The sequence below is a fragment of the Anguilla rostrata genome, chromosome 3 (genome assembly GCF_018555375.3).
Source record: "Anguilla rostrata isolate EN2019 chromosome 3, ASM1855537v3, whole genome shotgun sequence".
Taxonomy (NCBI): domain Eukaryota; kingdom Metazoa; phylum Chordata; class Actinopteri; order Anguilliformes; family Anguillidae; genus Anguilla; species Anguilla rostrata.
In genome coordinates this window covers 55072218-55098517 of record NC_057935.1, presented here as the reverse complement: position 1 = coordinate 55098517, position 26300 = coordinate 55072218, and the positions used below count along the sequence as shown (strand labels likewise).

The following is a 26300-nucleotide window of genomic DNA, read 5'->3' as shown; positions in this document are numbered from 1 at the left end:
TCTCTCAGTGACGGTCTGGAGGAAAAAGGTGGGTGGGGACAACAATGAAATGTGCAGCCAATCAGCAGTAATAGTGATGATTTGGTGGCCAGATTGAGAGCATCAATTTTAGGAATGTGACCGTGACTCTGGGGTTAACATCCCTACTGTTTAAGTGCTATGGGATCATTAATGACCACAGTGAGTCAAGGCCTTGGTCTAACCTCTCCTGTGAAATGCATAGCATAGAGAGCAGTATCCTTATTTTGTTGCTTTGGGATATTGGCTCTTCTCATCAGCCCCACAAACAACTTGTGACATCATCTCAGCTTCCATTCCAAGAATGGAAAAGTCTATGTTCTAAAAACAATATTAGGTTTGAATGCTGTAAATATGTAACTCCTTCCCTATATTCCTTTTAAAGACTCCTCATTCACTGTTGTGATTTCATTTCAAAATGCCTTTTGTTGTTCACCTTACAATCCCATGCTATAAGGTTAGATTCTCACATCTACTGATGCCATGCAAGTCCTTGTGTAATCTCTCTATAATCACAAAAATGAGGAACAAAAAATATGTTGTAAGCAGTTTAAATTCTGTTTTCATATAATGCAAGGCACTCAACCCAATGGATGGATAACTACAGTATCTTCACTATAATAAATGTATAAATGCTAAAATACCCCTTTTGGGGTATGCATGCAAACAACCCCTTTTGGGACCGGGACATATTTGAATGTGAGTGATATGGGTGTCATTCATGAAAACATTTTCATCCTCTGAAAATCTAGCAAAAGGTCTAGAGTTGATTCAAAGTGTGGAGTTTTTATTTGAAGTTCCTTGCTGCGGGACAAAAGTATCAATGACAGCAAAGCATAGAAATCAGATTTAATGGATCAGAGACACAGTCAAAACATTGCGTGTGTCGAAATAGCTGTTTGCCGCGCTGTTAGAAACACTGTTGAGTAAACGATCCTTAGACCACGGAGGGTGACGGCATAGATGTGTCAAAAACTGCACCGGCTTATCCACAAGATGAGAACCACTGGTAAGCCTCAGAGGAAGGATAAGGGGGCTAAAAAAAAGTACATTAAAATAAAATAAAAAACACAGAGTTTTGGAAATAAGTCATGTGGACAGATTGGATGAGTATTAACCTGTATCAAAGTGATGGAAAGAGGGAGGTGTGGAGAGGGAAGGGAGCTGCTCATGATCCAAAGCAGATCATAAGCCCTGTTGAAATTTTTGTTGCGCAAGTGTTAAAGGTGTTATTTATGTGCTCTGGATCGCTCCTTTCATATAAATCAATTTATATTAAACTCATGATAAATTAAATCATTAAAAATATGGTAAAATGATTAAGTGCACAAAGGTTATTTGCACAACAGATATTTGCTCAATCAGTAAACATTTATAGCCTTTATTATGAAAAGAAGCTCATCACCTTTAGATTTTTCTTTTTTCACATTGCTTTCTTTTAACTTGAAATGAAAATGTAGATTTTTGAAATATCATTTTTTAAATTAACTCTTTGTTGACTTGACAGTTTGCTTATCAGGGAAATGTAAAGTTTTGACCAATGTTCAGACAAGGTTTTTCCAGTATACACAGCTTTGTAAATGTATACAGCTCTATGTCAGCTCACAACAGACAGCACGAGTTCACAAATAGGCACACATGGAGGGTTGCTGGCAATTAAAGCATTTCATTAAGAATCCTCGCTATAAATATCATTCTGTAGCATTGCTGAGAAGACTATTTACCACCTCAGGAGCAGGCTATGTATAGTATCTTTCAGATATTGAGTATGATTGTCTCTTCTGTGCTATTGTGTACCACATTGCTTTATGACCTCAGCATTTGTTTTCATCATCTTTCAATTCAAGCGTTCTTTTTATCAGCAAATGTTTCTATATATGATAATTATATTTACATGCCAGAGAGGTTGAACGAATATTGTTTTATTTATTTATGTTTTCAGTTTTTTCCGCTTATGCACTCAATTTCACAACTGACTACATTATGTTTCTAGCTCATCTTCACACAAGGTCATGCAAATTCATGCCCAATATAGTAAACTATATGGTCAATATGTTTTCCCCAGATATGTACTCTCATTTGTTTTTGTTGTTTTTGAATCTTTGCCCTGTTTGTGTCCTTTATCCATTCAGTTATGCTTTGCCACACTTACTGCAGCTAAGAAAGTTCCGGTCATTTATTACCCGGATACTCCAGAGGCTGAGCTTCCTGAGGGAAGTGTGTTAGTATCGAGTGTGTTAATCATTTCTGTCAGTGTGTAATAGTTCAATTAAAGGAAGCTTCTACAAACGTGTCTAATTCGATTTTGGTTTGTGACAAGTGAAACAGGGATGTATTACTGCCCCAACAGTGGGAGTGGAGTTGTACGGCAGGTCGCTCAATCTGACATTATGTGTTTATTTTTATTTTTTTAATGGAAGAGGAAGGACAAAATCAGGAGAAATGTTATAATTTTACTACACTCCCTTTAGGGCAGGTTATATTAACAACTAAAAAAGAGACTAAAAATTCCAAATCCAACTTCTGAATGTAAAATTATGTCAACAAAGCATGTGAGCAATTGAAGATACCTTTTTAAGGCTGCTATGGACACGGTAAATCCTTTACAGCACTGTTTAATGTGAAGACTGCCCTAAAGCTGTTCTATGACTGAAGGAACACTGATGGATATGATGCGGCAGAGAACTTTCCCATTCAAATATGGTGGCTCCACTTCTACTGTGGAGGTCAATTATGTGTGGGTTTTGAGGGGGGGTGGGGGTGGGGGGGGGGAGTGCAGGAAACGCTCCCCAGCAACTGATGTGCAGCCCAGATGGCTCAGCCCCCGCTCCCCAACAAATAATTGTCTCTAGAGATTCGGGAAATTCAGTCTCCCCTGCCAGCAAACAGATCTCTCTCCCGCACTATCTCTCTGTTTTTCCTTTATTGTTGATAAGTGAGGCATGTTTGTTTTTCAGTGCAGATTTCACATCTCGATACCACATTTTACTTCCCTGCGCTGCCGCTCCTCAAAGATCTTTCCTGTACAGTGCACGGGGCAGGCTGCTAAGCTTTGAGAAAGTGTGGCCTAAGCACATGCCTGGCACTCCCTCCAAAAGCCCGCCAATGTCGTGGAGCCTCTGCTGATACAAGGGCACTGCAAAAATAACTCTGCATTTTCCAAAACAGGAGTGCACCGACCTCTTCCTTCCAACTGAAAAGCTTTTCGAGATCTCAGCAAGGATGTGATGCATTGTTTCCAAACAATGGCCGAAAGCATTCAGTACCTTCACATGGTTTATATGAACATTTTTAATGATGCATTCACTTGTTTTTTAAATCAAATTCATATCACTGATTAATTCAGAGGCACTATTCAGAGATATACCAGCAAGTACAGATCTCCTTATGAACTTCACTATGTCATACTCTGATGTATATACTTCTTATTAATGAAGATACTGCGTAGAAGCATACGGCGTGGTAAAGGTCTGAAAATGTGTCCTGTTGTTGAATATCATATCGTATTTACTGTGTAATACTAGTGAAAGTGGAGTGAATGTCTACAAGCGCCTCCGAAAATGACAAACATATGCAAACAGACATGCAAAAAAGATTTGCAAACAGCATGAAAACGCACATATGCAAACAGACATGCAAACAAAAACACATGCAAACACGTGCAAACAGCATGCGAAATGCTACATTTCGGGTTTGACTGACGTGTGACAGAATAAATTCACTCAGCATTAATGAAACTCTCCAGCTCTTCTCAAACAATCCTCTGGGTGGCGCAATGGAAACTCCACCCCCAAAATGACCAAATATGGTAAAGGAGAGCTGCTGGACATTTGGTGTCCACTAGCTGTGAGGGATTGATGTGTAAAACCATGGGAAAATAATCATCGGTGGTTCGAATGCCACAGCCTCCTGAGGGGCACTGCAGAATGCCGGTGCCCGTCATCCAGGAAATCACTCAGGAAGACAAAAAAATGTCAGAGCAGTCAGCTGACATGGTCTGGTGTGCAAGATCTCTTCAGACTACAACTTGTAATAGGAACTAAATGAGATGAGCAGAGATAACTATTATTAACCACATGATTAAATGCATACTGGAATACAAACTCTCAATACAGGGGGGCTAAAAAGATGTACTCTTCATAAAGCATAGTACTGAATATAGTACTATTACTATTACAACTGATTCTACTGATAATGTGTAATTAACAGCATTGGTCTCATTACAAACAAGGGGAATGTGATTTCTATTATGCAGTTCTAGTTTAATAACCTGGTCAAAATTAATAGAGGCTATCTCAATTTCCACCAGCTTTCATTGTGCTGTGGATTTCCATCTGATGTATGATATTGTAAAACAATGTTAAAAGCTGAAGTTAAAGAGAAGATCAAACTCTGCAGACGTGGAAAACGTTTGGAAAACTGGGGTCAAAAGCTGTCCTGAGAACGTGTCACCACTCCAAGAGGAAAATCTGGAGGGGGTGTGTGGGACCCGGGAATGGGGATGGGGGGGAGAGCAGGGGGAGAGATAAACTTTGAAATGCAGGCATGGAGTGAGAGAGTAAAAAATTCAATTGCTTCTCTCTCAAGGAACAATGTCTTTGTGGGAGTTGTGTGTGTGTGTGTGTGTGTTTGGGGACATATAAACAGTCCTGTAGCCAAATGAGTAAAATTAATACAACTTTCACTGTTAAGATTCAAATAACGCACACACCAGCAGTTCCCACATAATAACAACCAGTTTGTTGCATGTGAACGTCACACCATTCTGTAATGGGAAGGCTTCTGATATTCCAGCCAACCAGCTCCAACTAGGTGTACACAAATGCATGCAAAGTTGTTCATACAGGGAAAAGCAGCAGCGTGGTGCACCAATAATCCTATATCCGCATTATGCGTCAATAGAGCATTCTGTGCTGTCATCATTACTTGTATTTATATGTTCCTTTGGCAGAATGCCCTGAACTGGGCCTATGGTAAAGCCCCACACAGGAAACACATTGAGCGTGCTAAGCGTGGGGCCAGAACTAGCGTGATACATATAAGGAAATGTTGTGCACTGAGTAAAAAGTGTGATGGCAACGCCTGTGTTCAATCTACGCATAATGCAAATCATCCCTCTCTTAGCGTGACAAGCTTAAGGGTGGGCTCCCCGCATTGCTGTACTTTGCCAACATGCCAGTCTCCGGTGTCGCTGACCTGCTGTGAAAGATTTGTTAAAAACTGAAGCTTTCTCACGTTCTTCACTCAAGGTTCAGATCCAGTTGTGTTTGTGTGGTTAGGTTTAATTTGGCCCAAAGAGTGGCTACAACCAGGAAATGCTCTCACAACAAATGCATTGTCTGGTCAGCTTCAACCGTGAAGCATTCAGCTTATAGCCGTACCATAAGTCACAGCTTAAAATCTTGCTTTTCTGGTAAAATGAATGTAAAAAGGTTTCTACACTGTCATCAGCTCATGATCACAGCAATATATTAAACTCTGTATTCAACGTGCTCTTTGGAAACTATCTATGGAAATAAATAAATGTCAAATTCATTGCCAGCAGTACTAAATGTTGAAAAGCATGCCAGACAGTAAGAACTTGTTTCACGTTGTTGTTGGAATCCAGAAGAATGATTACAATTTCCCCTTTGTGAGTCTTGGGTGTGATTAATGGTTGCTCTACGTGTTGTGATGAACATTACCATTTTGCTTGTTTCTGCTTAGCACAGAAAAGTGTATGAAAATACAACAGCAGAATATTTTGTTACAAAAGAAAATGAGAAAAAGATATTCACATCCTTATTCCTTTCAGTCTTGTTTTCAGTCTTGTTTTCAATGATGTATTTTTCATTTTCAAGAATTTAAGACCTTTTGTGGGAAAAGACGCCATAGATGGATTCCAAGTTTCTAGAGCCAAGGAAACAGAGAGCTGGGTCTTTTTTATTATTTTTCAAATTTAATCAGGCATGTTTGTGCAATACCTGATCTATGACAAACGTTTTAGGATCCAAAGCACACGGTTCAAGTTCACCGACTAATATTTTGTGAGCTCACTCTTTTTTCCTAAGCATCCATTGCTAATTGCTCGTTTTTCACAGAGGTAACAACCAGCCAATATCTCACAAAAAAAAATAGGTTGAGATTGAAAGCTTTGAGGTGGTGAATGTCTAACTTAGCCAGCTGTTTTAAACGCAGAGAGGAGGTGCCATGGTGTGTTCTTAACAGCAGCCAGAAAACAAAGTTTTCGATGTCAAAAAGATTCAAACTAACTTAATCAGAGTTAAATGCACTCAATCAGAGCTTCTTTAATGCTGACTATTTTGATGTCTCATCGTGAACTTTGTGCACAGTGAATGGCCGTGTATCTTCCCAGGCACAATAGCACAAATCAAAGCAGTTGAATCACCAAGTTGCACAACATTTATTTTAGGACTGAAGAGTACAGTATGTGCACTGCACACAGAGGAAGATCTCTGGACGTGACACAAGACGTCTGCTGAGATCCTTGGGGAGGAATCTCTGAGAGTGAATTTTAATCAGTGCTTCGCGAACACATACGGTCTGAGCAGGGATTTAAGCGGTGACCCACACCAGGGCACCGCACATCTCTCCACGGGCGGCTCACTACACAGAAAAACCCCAGGCTATCATTTTCTCCTGCAACAAGATATGAAGACGATGTGATTTACACTGGAAATCCTATCCCCAGACACAAGATGTTTCATCAAGAACCCCTGAAAGTATTAACACCAGAACTCTGCGACATGGACTCCTGTGAATTTCCCTTCCAGTGACAGCTTCTGCCTCTGGTTTATTTTACAAGGCACTAATCAGAACCCCTGCTGCGATACCAGGGGACGACATCAGTGGCAATGGCATAATTTAGCACACACTGAGCACCGTTACACTCCAACACCATAAAAGCGGAACAGGAGAATATCTTTAAGGCAGACAAGCCTTAATCAGGGTTCCACTAAATGATGTAGTAACTTATAACCAGGATTCCACAGTTAGGTTTCCCACTGCGCTCATGGGGAGGAAGAATCTGACGGTTTATGAAGGAGGCCGTTCAAAGGCCGTGGGGCGTAATTCGAAGCTGACTTTGGCTGGCGGTTAGCAGTAGCTACTCACCTACAAGCTCTCGCCCAGACTGTTTTCATTGGACTGGGCAAGAGTAAACCTGGAGACGTGGCAAAAGTGAAACAAGGCGTTACGCAACAAGTCCCGTGGCCGCAGATGTATACATAACAAAGCAAATCGCAAAAGAAACACTGGGGTCTAAAAGCAACGCTGGCACCACAACAGCAGCTTATCCTTGTTGTGAAAGAGTGATACAGTCCGAGTTCATTGCTTCATGTCTACAACATTGACTGCATGTTCTGTCTTAATGAAGACAAAGTGAATTAATTCATCTTCAGGAACTTGTCTGAACAAAGACAACATTACTTTAAGTTTCAGTACTCAAAGTTCTCTTCTGTGGAGCAGCACCCCTGGGTCTACACAGATCTGCCAAGAGCCCCTGGCATACCTTCTGCGGGCTTTTTTTCACAGCGATGAATGAGAAAACAAAGCCAAGACATCTTCTCGAAGCTCAGAAATGACCAGGTTTTTCAGGGAAAATGTGGAGAAAATCCATTTTTGGGACACCACCGAGATCCCTTTCTTCCATGAGCGAATCTCCAAAAACATGGAGGATTAAGCATGCTTCTTCACGGAGCTTAAATAAGTTAATGAATCAAAATATACACAAGGCAGTATAAATCCCAAATTCACAGTCTACACTGTACTAAATTGACAAACACTGATTTACACTCCTGGATTTCATGTCTCACTATATTACTAATAGGTGTAAAGCCATGCTATTTTGCTGTATTATGAATACATTTGGAACTATTACCAGTGGATGTATTTGGGTGGCTGAAAGTATAAAACTATTTTGTTTACTTGATTCTCACATAAACAATCTGATTTTAGTTTTGTGTGTCGTACATTTTCCCTCGTAGTTATGCAACACGTGATTAATGATTAGCTGGAGAAAAGTTCACATGTGCACCACAGAACCTCCCAAGAGTATACGTGAACTTCCTATGGTGTGAATGCTCGTTCCCTCTCCACAGTCATAAAACCAGGAAAGGCACGCAGAGACATGCACGAGAAGGGATACTGGACTGTATGCAAATAATACCCAAACAACAGACATTACGTCACAAATACAGATGTTTATAATTAAAATATGCATGTTCTATGAAGACAGCCCGTTATGTACAGGCTTCCTTCCTTTTTCTTCCAGGGGTATTATTTGTCAGTACAGCACAGTATTCATCCTTCAAATTAACACAGAATTTCCAACACAGTTACACAATGTGTTGGCTGATGTACACCCACCCTCCTGGTGGAACAAAACCATTGAGCTGACTAGTTAGCTGGCTACACCACAGATCAGGCATTCAATGTGTCTGCTATGAGGTTGGGCCTACAGATTTGGCAAGTGCCTTTATTCACCAACCCACGTGAGCCCTGGTTTTTCAGATTTCCTTGGTCGAATAATGAATGCGAGCAGCTAAAGAGTAGGTTTCTTCAGTCTTGTATTTAATTCTGTGTTGGTAAATTAGCCCTTTGCAATACACATATTGCAATATTTAAACATGAATTTTGCTTTGTCGTTGGTATTCAGTGGAATGCATCAATCTGAGATGCCCTTCCCATTATCAAGAGCAAAGTGGGCCTGGCCCTGGCCCTGCTTCAGTTGTGCCTTTAAGAACCAGAGCGAGTTTACACTCAATTACCAATGCAGTGTGTAGCAGGTCCAGCTATAGCAGCACGCATGTTATTACTCCCCAGCTCCAACTGAGACAGCTCCAGCGGAACACGTACGATGCCACGGGGCGACGAGGGTCAGCGCGGAGTCACACGAGAAGGGGCGAGGAGCCAGCCCGCCTTTCCCCCGCTGAGCCCCGACATGAGGCATTCCTTATCGCCATTGGACGAGGTGGTCCATTACGGTCCCAGCGGTGCAGCCGACCTCCGACCCCTGACAACATCTGTTTGCCTTTCCACATCCTCGCAAAGAGGCTGTGAATTCGCTCTGGAGCCCGTCAATGCGATCTACTGGGTACCCTTAGAGCGGAGAAGACGGGCTCATGGGAATGAAACGGGAGAGGCTGTAAACTTTTCATGCTGAAGGCCCAGAACACATTTTTGGTTGTTTTCAGTCACCCATCAGTGACAGATTCTTTGCGCATTTCACTAATAAAACTAATAAAAAATAGCATTTTACAAGAAACAAATTTAATATATTTGCATGGTCTAAAGACAAATCACAAATAATTCGGTTTGCAATAATAATCTACTAAAGTTGTAATCTAATTTATCTCATATTTATATGGAAAAAAATAAAATAAAAATCTAGCATACTGTCCACCCAAAAGTTCGATTAACTTTGAAGTTAGATTAACTTTGCTCATGCATATGAACTGCCTTGCTCCAACTTCATGCAAGCTGGACTTACAGACTGCAATGCGATATGAAGCACTGGCTGAGTTGGAGGAAAGTGAATCCGTGTCTGTGCTCTCCTTATTTGATAGTGGAGGTCGCAGGAAAGAGCGTGACTTGTGACTAGAATTAGTTTGTATTTTAGGGCCCTGCAATAGCACTGTGTATTGAATCCATCAACTATATTTCCATATTCAAAGCTGCACTCAAGAATTTCTTCAGAAAGGCTATGTGGGTGGGATACATATGTTCTCCATATATTCAAACTATAAAACATCGAAGCCACTGACTGAGGAACCACTTCTAGTGTTCCTCTGGACTGGTATTTGTATTCATTCAAAATGGTAGATATGCATGGAAGGGTGTATTTACAGCATTGTTGTTTTACATTTTGTTTCCAACCAAATAAATTTCCTGAAATTTCCAAAAACCATCAATTTCATTTTATTCATGACTCTTTAATATGAATGTTCAATTAAACATCGTTTCATTGAAAAGCCTCGGGGATCTGCAGGAACGTATTCAAATTTTACTGACATTCATTAATATTGATTTGACCCAGCTGTGATTGCAAAGTTTTTTTTAAGTCAAGATGAATGTTATCTCTGCCAAGTGGCCATTGGTCTGCTCTCCAACCGCTCAAGCAGATGGGTCACTTCCCCTATTGCTCATGGCCCACAATGCACTGCAGCTCTGCAGTGTGCCAGCAGGTTTTCTTCAGCACACTAAACAAGCTCCTAATAGCCTAGTCAGTCAATAACACATCTTACCCCTTCCTTACCTGTCAATCTCACAGAAGAAAAAACTAAACAAACCCTGTACTGTGAGTGGATAACATGGTGTTATTGTTTCCCCTCTCCACTTTCTTTGTAATATGTTTCCCAACTGCAAAGTTATACACAAACAGATTAATGTTTCATATAGTGTTCTGGCATAAACCTCAAATGGAGCTAAATACACAGATGCAAGATAAAAGACTGAGCATATGTAGAAAACTTGACTGTTTCACCCAACATACAGTATAAATAATGACAACCCAGAAAGGCAAGACACCCGTTCCTATGAAACAGCCACACCTCTCTTGCTCAGGTTCCGCCAAAGAGCACACATCTCTGTGGTTTCCATTTCCCTCCAACTGTCACTCTCAGTCTGAATACTCAGAGCCAAAGGCACATACTGCAGGTTAAGATATAAAACCACAGCTGGACCTGAGCTTGTAAAACACTAATTATCTGCACTTGCGTCAAACAAGGCTTAGACTTCTCAGCTCATACATTCAAACGCATTCAGAGTAATCATTATCAAGCACTTCATGATGCGCACTACTGTCTCAGGCCCTCAAATCGTGGACAGGCCGGCACAGTGCAGTAACACACCCTGGAAAAGGCCATTATTTATGCGTTATTTGTGGATTGCCTCCTCCTCCATTTCATTTTCCAACGTCCATTTTATGGATTCTGTTCTGATCCTCCTCTTACGGATTCCCTGTGCTCTAATTTCAGCCCTTTGGGTTTCAATGAGCTGCACAGATCTTGGGAATTCAGGAAATAAATTCAGAAAAAGAACTGCACTCAACTTCAAATGGTTGAAACAAGACCAGAGCCCATTTTGTTTCAAAATGCGTACCACCTTTTGGATTTTGTACCAAGTATACCTGTTTATAGCCTACAAGAAAACTGGCTCGAAATGGCAGTGCCATTACTGGTGCTAAGAGGCACTCTTTTGGTGACAGCCTTCTCAAGTTATGCCCCCAGGCTTCAGAATAATTTGCTAAAGTAATTATATCACAGACAGTGAAACTGTTGCTGGCCTTATCCGATAACTTTCTTCGACTAGGACACATTTTTCTGAACCATTTCCGCCATGCTGATAGTTACAGATAATTTCATTTAATCTTTCTTTGTGGAGCTTTAGTCATTCTGAGCCTTAAAAAGCCCATAAAATAACCTCCCACAAAATAATAACTATAGCCTGAAGAGGACATTTATGTACATATTCTTCTGTCAGTCCATTACCAGACATTTGGTGTTTCAGTGGAGAGACTACTTTTTTTTTTTTTAAAGCAGAAGCATACATTTTTCTCTGTGACTGTGTTTACATGCACACGATATTGAGGTTATTGGCATTATTCCAAATCAGATAATATTCAGAATAAGCTGTATTAATGGCTTCTGAGAAATCAATGCTCTTTTAATATATATGCAGCCGTGTATAGTCCTATTGAACTGGCTACGTTACGTCCCTTAAACTCTTCATTTACCGTTCAAATTTTTTTAAAGTGGGATCATGTCTCCCTCCAAAAATGCATCCTTGTACCCTGCAAACTGCTAGCAGTCTGGCTCATATTAAAGCGCAATGGGAAGCCTAGTAGCAGAAGTGCTGACCAAAAACAACACCCTCAGGCCGCATGTGCAGCAAACGGTTGTGAAAACCCAACCGAGATAGATATTCTAAATAAGCGGTACACACGCTCAAACAACGCTCCAGTAAACCCAACAATACCAGTATATGCTGCTTTTTCATCTGAATATGCCATATTGGGAACAAGGCCTTATTCACAGAATTTAATCAGGATATATCCTGTTTACAAGACCGGAATCTTGCTCGGTAGTACTGTAGTGAACTCTCCCAACACCCCCATCCCCTGTGCGCACGCATACAGTCTGCCACAGTGCAAACAAGGAAGTGCTCGACAATGCACAAAAAGTATCGAGAATGAGCATTATTAGAAAAGTTTGGAGCGATAACCACTCTGTTATATATTGAATACATTTATATATGCCGATCGAGCTATTACTTGGTGGAAAACTACATTTGCAGTAGAAGGCCTTCCAAGGCTGGTTTGTGAGGCCTCATTACACTACACTGCAAAGCAGAGAGAAGTGGTTCTTGTGATGACCGGAGCGCCACAAAGAAAGATGTGACATTTATTAACAATACCAATCAGCACGGTGAAATTAGTTTGTAAAAACTGGCCAGCTAAAAAAGAAAGTTATCTTTTAAGTGTAAGATTAAATGCACTTTTACTGCACTGAATTTAATGCTTAAAATGGTCAATGCTCTTAAATTGCATTTAATATTGCTTACAAGTTTCTTTTTCCAATTGGTGTTTATCGTTACTTGTATTACTGAATGTTCTGTTCAGGTACAGTGATTTTAATTATACTGCTCATAAATTTCACTGTACAGAATAAAGATTATCATTACTACTCCTCCCAGACACTGCAAGGCTGCAACGTGAAAGCCACTGGACAACCATTCTGAGTGTCTGGCGCCCTCTGCTGGACTTCAGCTGGCGAATAACTTGCAAACACACCACAAAATAAATTAATAAATAAAAATTCAAAAAAGGACTCATCAGAAGTTAACATTAAAAGATTGCTTTATTCACCATTCCCTTTGGCCTTTTTAAGGACATCACACTGAAACTCCACATAATTTAAGAACCATCTGAATACCAAATGTAAATGATGATGAATTAAACAGCTTTTGAAAATTCAAGTGCATGAAATGTCATACTGGCAGCAATCTCATGGATCCTAATAAAAGTACGCATTTCTGTCAGGCAAATATAAATTAAAATTCATTCAGCGATGAATGCACAAGACGTCCGCTTGAAAACACTCAAAATGCAAACTGATTCAACAAAGCCAAACATTTACAAGACATATACCTCAAGGGTCATTTGCATTTGGCATTCAAATGATTCAAAAGACATATGGTGGCCCGTATCGTTTGTACACTACCAGTTAACAAGGGTGGTTGTATGTTATGCAAGTGCTGTAGTCAGTTCATTAGTGCATGTAGACCAGACCTCAGGTATAAACCCACGCTGCCCCTTGCCCCACCCACAGAAAGTCCGTTTGCCCTCGTCACTGAAATTAGACAGACCCCTTCCAGCCCCAGGCACAGGGAAACCAGAGTATCCTCACTTCCTCTTACCTCTGGCTTCCTGTGACATCACAGTTGATCTGCTACTCTCTTCCCTTTGGGAAAAAGAGCTTATAAAAATACCTGTAATAACTTAAGTGTAATAACGGCAGTAAGTGGAAATGCATTGCATAGATCACAGATGAAGTTCCTGACGGCGTACTGAAATTAGCCCACAGAATAGCGGTTTGGTGACGAGGCTTGCGGCTTGCTCTGCTAAGCGCGGCCACGTTGAGATGATTGCGCAAATTTGCCAGTAATGACAGACCAGTTACCCGGGCGACCGGACGGTTCTGGATTGCGTCCCCAGAGCGGAGAGCCGGCCCCGGGGGGAGACCATGCTCCAGCTGGACTGCAAGGCAGCGATCTGCGGGCTGCAGGCTCCACAGAACGCCGCCAGCGTGGGAATTAGACACAATGAGAGGATGAGCTGTTCCCTGGATGAAGCACACGGATTACACACCCGAGTGCCTGTAGCATACCCATACAGCACGCTGCTGTGTGCTGAACCCGAGTCCCATAATAGTGTACCAACAGCCACCCCCCACCCCCTCCCGCTCCCACACCCGCCCCCGCGTCACTCAGCTGCGTGTGCTGTACAGGTCAGCGTCCTCCGGACTGGACTGGCCGTGGTCCAGCAGCTTGGGGTCAGGGGCGAATCGAAGCTTATCTGGAACCTCTGCACAGAGATCACAGGTAGAGAAGGTGGAGAGTGAGAGAGAGAGAGCGAGAGAGAGAGAGAGAGAAGAAGCAGGAAGACGAGAGCGGTTTCCCAGTTAAAAATGTCTCCATTTCCCAGGCGTTTCACATCTTGGCAAACTCAGATGGAGAGAACTGGTGCGGTTGCAGGAGGCTGCCAGAGAGGGCGGTCCCCTGGGAGGTGGCTCACCAGCAGCGGGCTCCAAGGAAGCAGGGTCAGCAGCAGCTGGTGGGGAAGCAGGCTGCTCTACTGGAGCTGAAGCAGGGGCAGGGTCAGAAGCAGCAAGCAGCGGAGCGGTGTCCTCTACAAGGGGAGGGGCCAGCGGGACGCTCTCATCTACAGGGGGAGGGGCCAGTGGGGCAGTCTCCTCTACAGGGGGAGGGGCAGTCTCCTCCACAGGGGGAGGGGCCAGTGGGGCAGTCTCCTCTACAGGGGGAGGGGCCAGTGGGGCAGTCTCCTCCACAGGGGGAGGGGCCAGTGGGGCAGTCTCCTCCACAGGGGGAGGGGCAGTCTCATCTACAGGGGGAGGGGCTAGAGGGGCACTCTCCTCAACAAGGAGTGGGGCAGCCTCCTCCACAGGGGGAGGGGTCGGTGTGGCAGCCTCCTCCACAGGGGGAGGGGCCGGCGTTGCAGTCTCCTCTACAGGGGGAGGGGCCAGTGTGGTAGTCTCTTCCACAGGGGGAGGGGCCGGTGCGGCAGACTCCTCTACAGGGGGAGGCGCCGGTGAGGCAGTCTCCTCTACAGGGGGAGGGGCCAGTGAGGCAGTCTCCTCTACAGAGGGAGGGGCCAGTGAGGCAGTCTCCTCTACAGGGGGAGGGGCCAGTGAGGCAGTCTCCTCTACAGGGGGAGGGGCCAGTGAGGCAGTCTCCTCTACAGACAGAGGGGGAGCAGGTTCCACAGCAGAAGCAGGTGTCAGAAGCGGATCAGCGGGAGGAGTGCTTTGCTCTGCAGAGGGAGTAACATTTATTTTACCATTTCATAGAAAAGCCTTTTTCCTGTCTGTTGAAACATAACAACAATGGCAGAAGAACACCCTGCACTGAAAGGATCACTGAGGAAAAATGGGGCAACCTCAATACTGACAAACCCAACATGAGGTGGGCATGATGGTTTTCAACATGCGCTCCACAGACAACTACAGAGAGCTACATTTCAGAAGGAAGCCCAACTACAGGCATTTAGTAGACACTAAATATCCAGAGTAACTTACAGTGCAAATACAAGTGTGAAGATAAGAGATCGAGGTGTAGTGCAGTTCAGTAATTCAGTACGGCACTAAGGCCAAATATATCTGACTACAGCTCAAGCCAGCCAGCTGACTCTATAAAACTAGATGTCCCACTCTTCACTCTGCTATTCTGGATACCCAAAGACACAAATTGCCTCTTTGCAACAGGGTCCGTGGTTCACTGGCTGGCCATACCTGGGGGGGTGTCCACTGGGGGCTCTGCAGGAGGCTCTGGAGATGCCGGTTCTGGACTCGGTTCTGGGACGGGAGCGGGCTGGACCTCAGGGGATGGCAGTGGTGGTGCCTCCTCGGGCAGGGCAGACTCAGGGGGAGAAGGGACAGTATCCCCCTCTGGAGAAGGTGCAGTGGGAGTTTCAGCGGGGGCGGAGTCTGCAGCAGGGGGTGGGACCAGGGAAGTCTCCTCTGCAGGGGCGGTGTCTGAATCAGGGGGCGGGGTCTCCTCTGCAGGGGCGGAGTCAGGAGGGGGTGTGGGGCTTGGCTCGTCTGCAGGAGGTGGGGCCGGTTCAGCTTCAGGGACGGGCTTGGTTGGTGGCACTTCGGGTTCTTGGCTTGGCACTGGCACTGCCTGCAGGAGGAAATGGCAGAGATGTGTAAAGACATCCTCCAACAGCAGGCTCTTCACACGTATCCCAACCAAGTACTATGGATTAACCACAGATGCGGTCTAATATCCCTTCAAAACAGAAAGCACTTATTACAAAAACACATACTGCAAATGCAGAAATGAAAATAAAAAAAACTGGAAATGCCAATTTAAGACAGAGAAAATCATTCCTATCCACTGCAGCCTCAAGTGATGGGATGTCCAGATTCCAATTTTTTATTATTTTTTTAAATAGCAGCGCTACTCAACTCCAGGTAAAATTTGCTTTGATTTTGTAATATAAACGATTATGAAGGGCAGGTTTTGTAGACTTTTTTAAAATGTGTGCTGAAAGCAAACGTGGTTGTTAACAGAATAGACATCTTTTTTGGTTACATGTACTTAGTGATTAAAGCTGATCTCCTTAATTGAATTTATCATTTATTCTCGCTAACATGGTGTGCAGAAAATAGCCATGTGTTTACCTGCCAATGGATTATTCAGATTATTGGCACGTGTTAATCAATGAAAACAGGTTGAGACCAATGATCAGTTTAAAAGGAAGGTTTCTATCCCATCTATTTTCAGCTAAGCAACTGCCACGGGCAGGAAGTAAGCTCATTAGAGAAATCTGGTTGCGCAGTGCATGGCTGAAGGAAACACTTGCAGACGTTGAGGTTGAGTAGCACTGGGCCAAAGTAAATAAGGTTAACACAGCATATTTTCAATGGAAACTGCAGAAAATCTGAAGCTAACTTCTGAAGATAAAGAGAACCGAGTCAAAGTGGAGAAAGCAGCATGCATTCCCGAGGTCACAAAACCAGCAGGAGCAGGAGGTTCCTGTTTCTTAGGGAGAATACCTCAGGGCTGGCTGAGGGAACGATGGCTTCTTTGGCAGGACGTGGTTTCCATAGCGAGGCCACTGAAGAGCTCGCCCACTGTGTGGCTGCATATGCCTGCTTCCCTGTCAGCTGGAGGTGGAGAGAGAGGGAGAGAAAGAGATAAAGAAAGAGAGTATTCATATGTCATCAAATTCAGAAAGGACTGTAAACAGGTTGGCCCGTCAAATAAAGAACAAACACTACAGGTCAAAATGGAGAAAATGGGGAGATCAATACAAAGCACAAGCAGTTTACCTTCAGTACCCCCACCGTTTGGACGGGGTAGCATACGGCCGTCCCCATAGTGGCCAGTCCCAGAGACGTCCCCACCCTCTTCAAACGGGTTCCTAGCCAGAACATAGCAGAGAGATTACCCTTCGCCAATCAGGTCATTTACAGCGATTTCACACATGGCAGTCAAATTCTAACTTATCACCCCTTACGCAATCACCAAGGTGCAAAACAAGGCGTGAAAAAATGTGTTCGGTTTCGAAACTGGTTAGGCCAAAGGCCAAATGTCTTCTGCCAATACACGAAAGAGTTTCCCTACTGAATACAGTATCCAACAAAAACACCACTCAGAATTACATCATTTCAGAAACTCAGATTCAGACTGTGATTACTAGGTTGGCTGTAAGCATAGACTTCCCTTACATTGGTATTACTTAAGTTAAATTATTGGATAATTTGTCAAAAAGTAATTATGGACGAAAAACTCCTTCACATCACAATTCAAGATAAAACAGGTCTACCCATGATGTAGAGAGAGAGCACAAGATAAAAGTTAATGTACAGTATGCTTGACAAGAACCCAATTACCTTTTCTGGCCAGAATCAGACCTGCTAATCCCGAAACAGTGATCACGCTAACCCTGGGAAGAAAGCCTGGCGGTGGGTCTTTAAGGTACTCGTAAGTATCTAGGAAAAGGACAAAGGTTAAAGGTCGCTTAACCCTGTGATCTGCACTCAGGTACAAACATTTTTTCTATCTTGTTTTTTTTCAGTTCTCACCTTGTCCAGCATGATACAGATTCACAGCTCCAATTTTGATGGTAACACAGGCATTCTGGAAAAAAGAATCAGACAGTACCAAGATCAAGATTTTGAATACTCCTGTGAATCACCTCCTGTTTTCATGCACACTGACCACTAACGTCAGCTCTGATAATGTGGAAGGCAATATAGTTACACATTCCAGGTCTTTAAAATCTTGCCTTTGTTTAGATCTGTGGAGATTGCAGAAAATGTATGATTATTAAATTATCGCAAGATGGAAAGGGACACTGTAATCACCAGCAACAATTTCTGATTCCACCATGACTGATGAATATACAGTATCTTTGCAAGTGATGCCAGGTCTTTACTGTGCGATGTCCTACATGTTGTAACAGTGTCAAAGCTATACCTTGTTCTTCAGAGTAAGGTTGTGTGATCTAATCAAAACCCAATGGGTTCCACACAGATAACAGGATATGGCTGGACTGGGAATTAATTTTCATGTGACCTTCCAGTTATGTAGGCTCTCATATTTTACACACAACACTTTTGTTGACACAGATTGATGAGAAACAACGGCTTTTGGTGTATACTAGCCTTATAGAAAGCTAAATGATAGGCAGCCAGTAACTCTAAATAACAATATGAGTAAAGAAGGCACTATTTGATAGTGCTGGATGTCTAGTTTTTAGATTATCACCTTTGAGAAATGGACAATATAATTTGTGATCACAGGAATGCGTCTGTTTTTGCTGTCCCCATTCCACTCTCCGCTCCTCAAACATGATAGGAACATCTTTGTGGCAATTAGTCCCACTGAGGGGTCTGTTTTTCTCCCCCTCCTCATGACATAGAAAATTACATGTCCCGGAGTTTTATTGCTTTATTACATGAAGACAGCACAACATATTGAGGGTCAGAGGCCCTGCGTGGCTACAGATGTACAAAGATCATGTTCCTTTTGGTTAAGTTTGAATGCAATCTGTGACATTTAATTTAAATCACTGATTGTGAATCGAAATGGCTCTATAGATAATGGTTGTTGAGGCCTGGTAGCTGAGATCCACATTTTCCACAGGGGTTCCAGTTTCAAGCGGAAACCAGTGCGTACGATTTGCTTTTGTCACATGGAAATGATTTTGCCTGAAGGTGGAGATTACAGCTGACCGGATTTGACAATTACGTGTCTATAAAATATCACCCCGGTTGTAAGAAGCAGAAGTTTTGGATTGGTTCAACCAAAACAGGCCCAGTACTTGCAGTCATACTTGCAGTCACAGGGCCGTGTGGTGGGCTGCAGTGTGGGACTGTGGGACTCGGAGTCACGTGTACCTTTATGGCCCTGAAGTAGGGCAGCAGCCCCACCCGCACCACTCCCAGCCCCTTCTGCAGCAGCCCGGGGTCCTCCTCAACATACCGAAGCTGCCTGGGCAGGGGCGAGTATACAGAGAGCTGAGAAACACAGAGAGAGAGAAAAATCAATAAAGAACAAGATGATGCGAGCGAAGGAAGGGAGAGGGATTTATAGGAAAGGGAAGAAAGACCAGCCACAATGACCATGACCAAGCTTCAATAGGCACTGAACATGCCATTCACATTCAGCACTGAGGCAATAGCCGGCAGACTAAAATAAATGGACAACACAACCGAAATATCAATTTATTTTTATTAAATGATGTTCTAAATATAGCCTAGATGTTCATTTTTAAAATCGACTTCAATAAAACGCTGTAACCTGGAGAAACGGTGTTGATCATTTCCGTCCAAATTAATACGTTTCTCTGCGTATATAGAAACGCACACCTGTTGGGGAGAGAGCAGCTCCTCTTCCTTTGCTTCACTTATGGCGTACACCCGAACAGAGGCAAATCCCAGAACAGCTGGCAGTGCTGCCAACGTCGCCGTCTGCAGATTAAAAAAATAAATATTACAATTATATCAACATCATGAGTTTTTTTTTTATTTTTTTTTTTATCAATTACTTTTATAAAGGAGGATTCATTTTACATGAAAGCGACAAATAACGGTGTATAAAGTGAAAAATTCACACTGAACACAATCGATATGGATTCACGGAGCAAAGTTGTCATCCATGCAAAGGTTAAGCCCCAACAAGCGCTTTTTGACAAGGCCGAACGCTACTCTTAGTCGACATCATCACAGGAGGCCATCATCTTCATCTGTTTGTAATGAAGCTAGTTAGCAAAGTGTGAGGCTGAATGTGCGTCTATTCTAATACCTGGTAATGTAACGTCAGATTACTGAAGACAAAGCTTCCCACATTCACTGTACGTTAGGAGATTATTAATTAATTAATTAGTAACTAATTGTTATTTTGTTATAGACTAATTTAGTCACGTAGCCTAGTTGTTACTTTTAGTTATATGGAAACCAGACAAGTACATCCCACTCGAACAGTGAAAGTGGAGCTCGTCGTTGGGCTTCTCATGTGGACTCGCCCTGCGAGCCATAAAGCAGAATGTAAGCTTCCACGCCCTCAATGAAATTTAGCACTACCTAACGGGTTCTCAATAAGAGCACAATTATTGCCAGAGCATTAATTTGCTGAACTCGACATAATAATTCACTAATTTAATAACGTAATAATATCACAGAAAGATATATGCCAGACCCTTCAACTTGATACACAGTGGTCGCTCAATATGTAGCCAACGTTGGCTAGCTAGCTGCATTGCAGGCTTCTCAAAGTTAAGGAACGAACACTGCCTATGACTATGCTACTAGACTAGATGTTTCTGGCTAGATAACAAGATCGTTACTTCTGTTCTGTTCAGTTAGCGTTGTATTGACTAGCGTCTTATATAATGCAACTGAAGTGTTCTTTTTCGATAACTGCATGGTAAATTTCGAGTATTAAAACATTATTTATTAACGTTACGTATTGATTTTCAGAAAAAAGTGAATTGGTTGTATGTGAATCGTAGATAGCGACAGAAATATCATTTAGTTTGAATAAAATAAGCACACCACTCACCTTGGAAGCCATGACCGTCCCTCCCACCACACTTCATCTACGGACAGGATAGAGGGACAAAATTCGTTCGTTGGTTCGCTTGGCAAATTCGATGAAGCCCATGTTCTCGAACTCAACGTTGGACGAGTACAACAGGCTGATCTTGGCCGTAAGTGTTTTCACAGTTCATTTTCAGATTGTTTTGACAATTACCCAATTACAAATGATTTATATAAAGAAAAAATTACATGGATATGTCTCATAACCCTTGAAACTGAACAGTATTTTTTAGGTAAAGTTCTATATAAACAGCTTTTGTATGACTTCCTTTTTTTTCCCAAAATACTTTCGCACTTTCTTTCAATACTGCTTTCAGTAAGAATTACTTCTCAGCTTTCATGGTTGTGTTTAAGCTACATTGCAAAAAATCTAATTGAGGAATGTTGTTTGTAATAAAACAAGCACAACTTATAAATAAAAAAGTTATTATTATTATTTAAATTATTAGTATTAGATTAGATTATTTATGTATTTATTTTCAGTTTTAGAGAGATACTCACTGCATGGGAAAGTGCTGTGAAATACTACTGTTTTTAGAAGGTATTGATGCTGGTGTAATTCAACATATACTAATTTATAGATCATGAGGCTGTTTCCACATTGGCAAAATCACAAAGATCGTAGTAGTAGTAATCATCTGTCACATGCTATTGCAAAAATCCCAGGGCAATGTCACTGGATCATGAACATGGAAGTTTAGACAATGATGTGGTAAAGGCCATTCAGAAGGTGGTGCAGTGAAGAAACACCATTATTAAAGTTCATAACCATTTTCATTTTGTACAACACGTGTAAAAATGATAAATAACTAAATAAATAAATATGCAGCGACCATTCAGCTATACACACCTATCACACACATCTGGCTGACACACACAAACACACACACACACATGCACACATACACACACAAAATAATTTGCAGCTGTAGATGTTATTTATAGTGCAGAGGATTCAGTTTATTGAAGTCATAGTTTTACAACAAGATGATTTACAATCTTTAATTTCTCTATATATATATTTATATATCTATATCTGAAAGCAAAAAAGGCTACTTTTGAATTTTAGGAAGAATAAATGTATATTTTCTTTCTTATTTTTTTAAATCCGTTAATGTACAGAATAATAGTTTATAATATCTTTGAAAAAAGAGCAATATGTTCCTTTTTTTAATGTCGCAGTGCAACTTACATCTTACACACCTGTGCAATGTACCTTGAGGTTACACCCCGCAATAACACACAGTGGAATCCCAATAGGACAGATTTCAGAAGGTTGAGACAACACATAAACCAGCAGCAAGGCAAGTGTGTGCCTAAAATAAAAGTCAACATATTCCATGTCTTTTTGTTCAGGCCATTAAGATAATGAAAAACTGACAAAAAAACAAAAACAAAAACAATAAAATGAAAGCCAGGAAGACCAGGGAACACCAAAAACTCCAAACATCTATGAAGGACATGAGCTGGTGTCAGTCAGGTACTTGTAGGTGGATGTGCTTGGCTGAAAGGCATAAAGGGGTGAGCCAGGGGGGTGCTTGCAGTGACTGGTACACTCATAGCAGGCATACTTTAACCTTGTGCTAAATTTACTTCTGACATTTTGAAATGGGATTTGGGACAAATATAGCCATGCTCAAATATTGCTTCTAAAACTATGCGGAATGTGGAATTTGTGTTTGTTTTCGGCCACAGAGGTTCGACAGTGAGAGGGGAACTGAACTGAACTGAGCAAGATCTACTCAAAACACCATATTTCGGTTATCTAAAGCAAATTCAGTTATCTAAAACTGACTATATTTTTCAGGGTGTGCTGCCTGAAGCTGGAAAGATCAGTTGCAGTAATACTATCTCAGTGTATGTAGCTGCCATATGTCCTGAACTATAACACACTGTGCACACGCATGTGCGGTGCAGCTGACCAAATAAGTAGAATCTGAAGCTTTTTTTGATGCAATGGCATGAAATTATAGTGTCTCCTCAGTTGGTGATGCAGCATAGGCACTACCTGTGTTAATAGTCTCTGTCTGATTTACCATAGAATAAACATATGTGTCAATTACATGTAATGCCAAATTCACACTTTCAAAATGGATTATTGTAATCAAAATAATATCACCATGCTGCCAATTTCCTAAAATGAATATTGACTGGGAATTTCAACATTTTGTATTGAAGAGTTATACCTATATTATGAAATTCAGTGTGCTCCAAAGACCCGGCAGTTCATTTTTGTCCCATTTTTGGCACATGATTCTCTGGTATTAATCTCAAGAATATTATATTCTACTACGCTGAAACCTACACTACAAGGGACATTCAATAAAAATAGAATAAATAATATATTTTAAAATATTTTCATTGAAACATGTTTTTGTCATCCAAGACACTTGTATTTTTTTTCTGGTCTCAGGGGCATAGCTTGCACAGTTTGTACCCACTCCTGTCCAAAAACATTTATTCTCATTATATAAATTACAATTATCCATATAACAATAATAATCATTATCATAAGACCGGTCTCATTAATTGATATTTCAATACTTAGTCAACATTTTTCACATCCTCTATCTATTATGGAAAAGAACTGTTTTGATTTGGTCCAGTCTGACCAAAGCTGTTTTCTGATTGCAGCTTCACTAAAGTGATATGCTCTTGTTGAAATAAAAAACTAACCCTACCCTGTAAATCCTTCATTTATGATAGGGGAGGAAAATATTTGGAACAGTACGTTAGCTGCAGTGACGGATCTCCACGGATGAACTGAGCCTATTTTTTGTTTAAATTAATTTGAGCACTGATTTATCACAGAACCTGACCTGTAAACTTATGTTGGTCTATATGCGAGTGTCAACCTGTCAAAAACAACAATAATAATAATAATAATAATAATAGCCGCAAGCAGCAATTAACGGGATCCAAACATTGGTCTCTGATGCATCTTGGAATTAAACATTTTGAATGTAGGTCATGAAGTTGAGGAGTTAGTCAAAAACATGAAAAATACATGCTTCATCTGATGCTACTGGTTCATAATTTGGAACCATCCCCATACAGGACACATACACCCACCACTTATAGTTAAACACTCCCTGATTTTCCTTTCAATTCAGGTCAGGGCCACACACAATCTGATATGTTATACCTTTCCATTAATCAACAAACATGTTCTGTTGAAAGAAATTTGCACTTATAAACATATGCATATGAAATATACAAAAACCTTGAAACAAATCTTTGCGGAGTGATAAAGCAGGTGCCCAACTTTCTAGTGTTCATTTTCAATGTGAGGTTAGCAGCTGAGGGTATAAATGCCTGGGTGTGCGTATTAGACAGCTGGCCACCCTAAAGGTACTCTGTCAGTGTCTGAATAGTGAATACCCAGGCCAGTTAAGCTGTGAGTGACCTTCATTTTGTGGCTCAGTGATGCTGTGTACTGTAATGTAAGTATGGAAAGTGCATTCTATATAGTGCATCATTTAACTTGTGCTAACCAAACAATTAAGTCCAAGAAACCAAACAAACAAACACATGAGCGTGCACATGCACACAAGGACATAGTGGCAAGGGACTAAATTGAAGTTGTCACCAGAAAGTCATAGGTTCAAGGGGGCTGAGGTTGTACACTTACACAAGGTACATAACCTGAATTTTTTGAGAAAATATCCAACTGTATACATGGATAATATGAAATGATACATATGTATGTATGACTGGATGTGGGAACCTGGCTAGCAAAGTTAAAAAGTTACCCAGTGGCCACGCACAAGCACAATAAATGAAAAGCCAAAATCATACTGGATTCGGAGGTGAACAAGACTCTGGGGGACTGAAGTTCTCTCCACAGTCAGGTGGAATCCCCCAGCTAACAAACTGCACACAGCACAACAAGTAACCATTGAAGCCATGTCATGTCTTCCAAAACAAAATGTTGAAAGATTTTTTTAGATTCCTTTGAATCTAAAGGTTGCATTCACAAGGATAGTTCACAGTATTAAACAGGGGCTTCTTCTAGGCAAATGCTAAGTTCTTTTTAACTTAACATTTATTTCTTGTACACTTTCGCCCCCAAGTAATGCATCTTTTAGTTTCATATGATTTACTTTCAGAAAACTGTCCTGAAGGAATTTTGAGTCACATAAATAGCTAGAACAAGCACTTGCAGGAGTCCCTTCTTTAATTTCTGGGTTTCAACACAAGCTATCTTTAGAAACAAAGGACTATATCAGTAGTAATAATGGTAATAGTATAAATATATTTATATATGTATATAAAAATCTGTGGAGTTTCTCTGTGCTGTGGGTGCAAAACTTAGTAATACAGTGTTGTGGTGAAAATGGTTTGCTTCCATAGTACTGCTACAGTGCTCCACTGCTCTCAGCTTGACCAATACAAAAGGAAGGATAACAGGTAAAGGAAAGAAAACCCCAAAAGAGAAGGTAATGGCAAAAACCCAAAGCATTTGTCCTTTCTATTCCTTTCATTTGTCAGCTTGTTGTTTTTTTTTTTTGCCCATGATTATTGTTTTTCCCCAGTTCATTCACATTTCAGAAGATGAAGGAAGGGTAATACTCTCTCTTCAGGCATGCAGCGGGCACCCTGCGGGGGCTTCACTATTTTTTTTAAAATCCAAAGTATGTACACCAGAACTCTCCTCTCTTTAAGTCTTTAAGTCTCCGTACAGTATTTACAGATTATTACAGTGGTTGGTTGGTCAGTCTGTTTGGGGTGAAGGGGAGAATTGAGAGGTGTGCCTGGGGCAAGAGAATGAGGGGGACTGGAGTGTGAGTCATAGCATGGGAGTCAGGGGGCGGGGTTTAGGGAAGCGTTTCCATGTCGACCCTGTCACCCCTCGGCCTCGCCCCGGCGTCTCACACGTGCGTCTCGATGAAGGAGTGGGTGTGTGCCATGAGGGGCGTGGCCAGCGGAGACAGGTCCGCGGTGCCGTTGTCTCCCGGGCTGAACTCGCAGATGTCCATGAAGAGCTCGTGGTGACGCTGCTTCCACTCGCGGAACTTCTTGGAGGTCAGGTTGGGCTCTTCAAGCAATTGGTTGATGAGGGCCAGCTCTCCCTCTTTGGCCTGGGAGCACAGAGACGGGGAAGAACCAATCTGAGTTCACTATTTCTCGTGGAGCACTGAAGCAATGTTGCCGCATAAAAGTGTGTATAGTACATTAGCACAACTGCCTTTGTGTAAAGGTTAAATTACTGTTTCAAGATAGCAGCAGGGTGGTTGAACACATTATGCATATAGTTACCAGCAGGTTCTATAGCCAGATTCAATATAACAACACTATGCTTTACCAAAAATAAAATTTTTAGGGAAGTTAAGCATCTATTACTTATTGCACGTTTTCACCAGTTTCTGTAATCACAAGAAATTCACAGGGTTGTGAAAGATTCAAAACAATACTGTATTTCACACATGCAAAAAC

General features: G+C 41.7%; 2 protein-coding genes across 6 annotated transcripts in view; both read right to left on the bottom strand.

The window, feature by feature from the left end:
• Positions 1 to 12856: 12856 nt before the first annotated feature.
• LOC135251193 (uncharacterized) lies at positions 12857 to 20984 on the bottom strand. The gene is made up of 10 exons (XM_064328376.1): positions 20827 to 20984; positions 19635 to 19736; positions 19164 to 19283; positions 17847 to 17901; positions 17655 to 17753; positions 17091 to 17182; positions 16815 to 16925; positions 15546 to 15936; positions 14312 to 15067; positions 12857 to 14101 (listed from the first exon to the last, which is right to left on the bottom strand). The coding sequence occupies exons 1-10, from the start codon at positions 20836 to 20838 to the stop codon at positions 14004 to 14006; spliced, it is 1836 nt and encodes a 611-aa protein (XP_064184446.1). The 5' UTR covers positions 20839 to 20984; the 3' UTR covers positions 12857 to 14003.
• A 2788-nt stretch (positions 20985 to 23772) lies between these two features.
• LOC135251186 (connector enhancer of kinase suppressor of ras 2-like) overlaps positions 23773 to 26300 on the bottom strand; it is an 81605-nt gene continuing 79077 nt past the window's right edge. For all 5 annotated transcript variants that reach the window (XM_064328350.1, XM_064328347.1, XM_064328348.1 and 2 more), the window contains one exon: positions 23773 to 25945. In XM_064328350.1, the coding sequence (XP_064184420.1) occupies positions 25736 to 25945 (210 nt within the window). In that variant the 3' untranslated portion in view covers positions 23773 to 25735. The remainder of the gene's footprint in view (positions 25946 to 26300) is intronic.

Bases quoted from the DNA above. Each gene is read 5' to 3' on its own strand.
- LOC135251193 (XM_064328376.1), bottom strand. The intron at 19,284-19,634 runs GTGTGCGTTTCT...TGTGTTTCTCAG, and splicing joins AGCTGCTCTCTCCCCAACAG to CTCTCTGTATACTCGCCCCT. The intron at 14,102-14,311 runs GTGAGCCACCTC...ATCTCTGTGCAG, and splicing joins TTCCTTGGAGCCCGCTGCTG to AGGTTCCAGATAAGCTTCGA.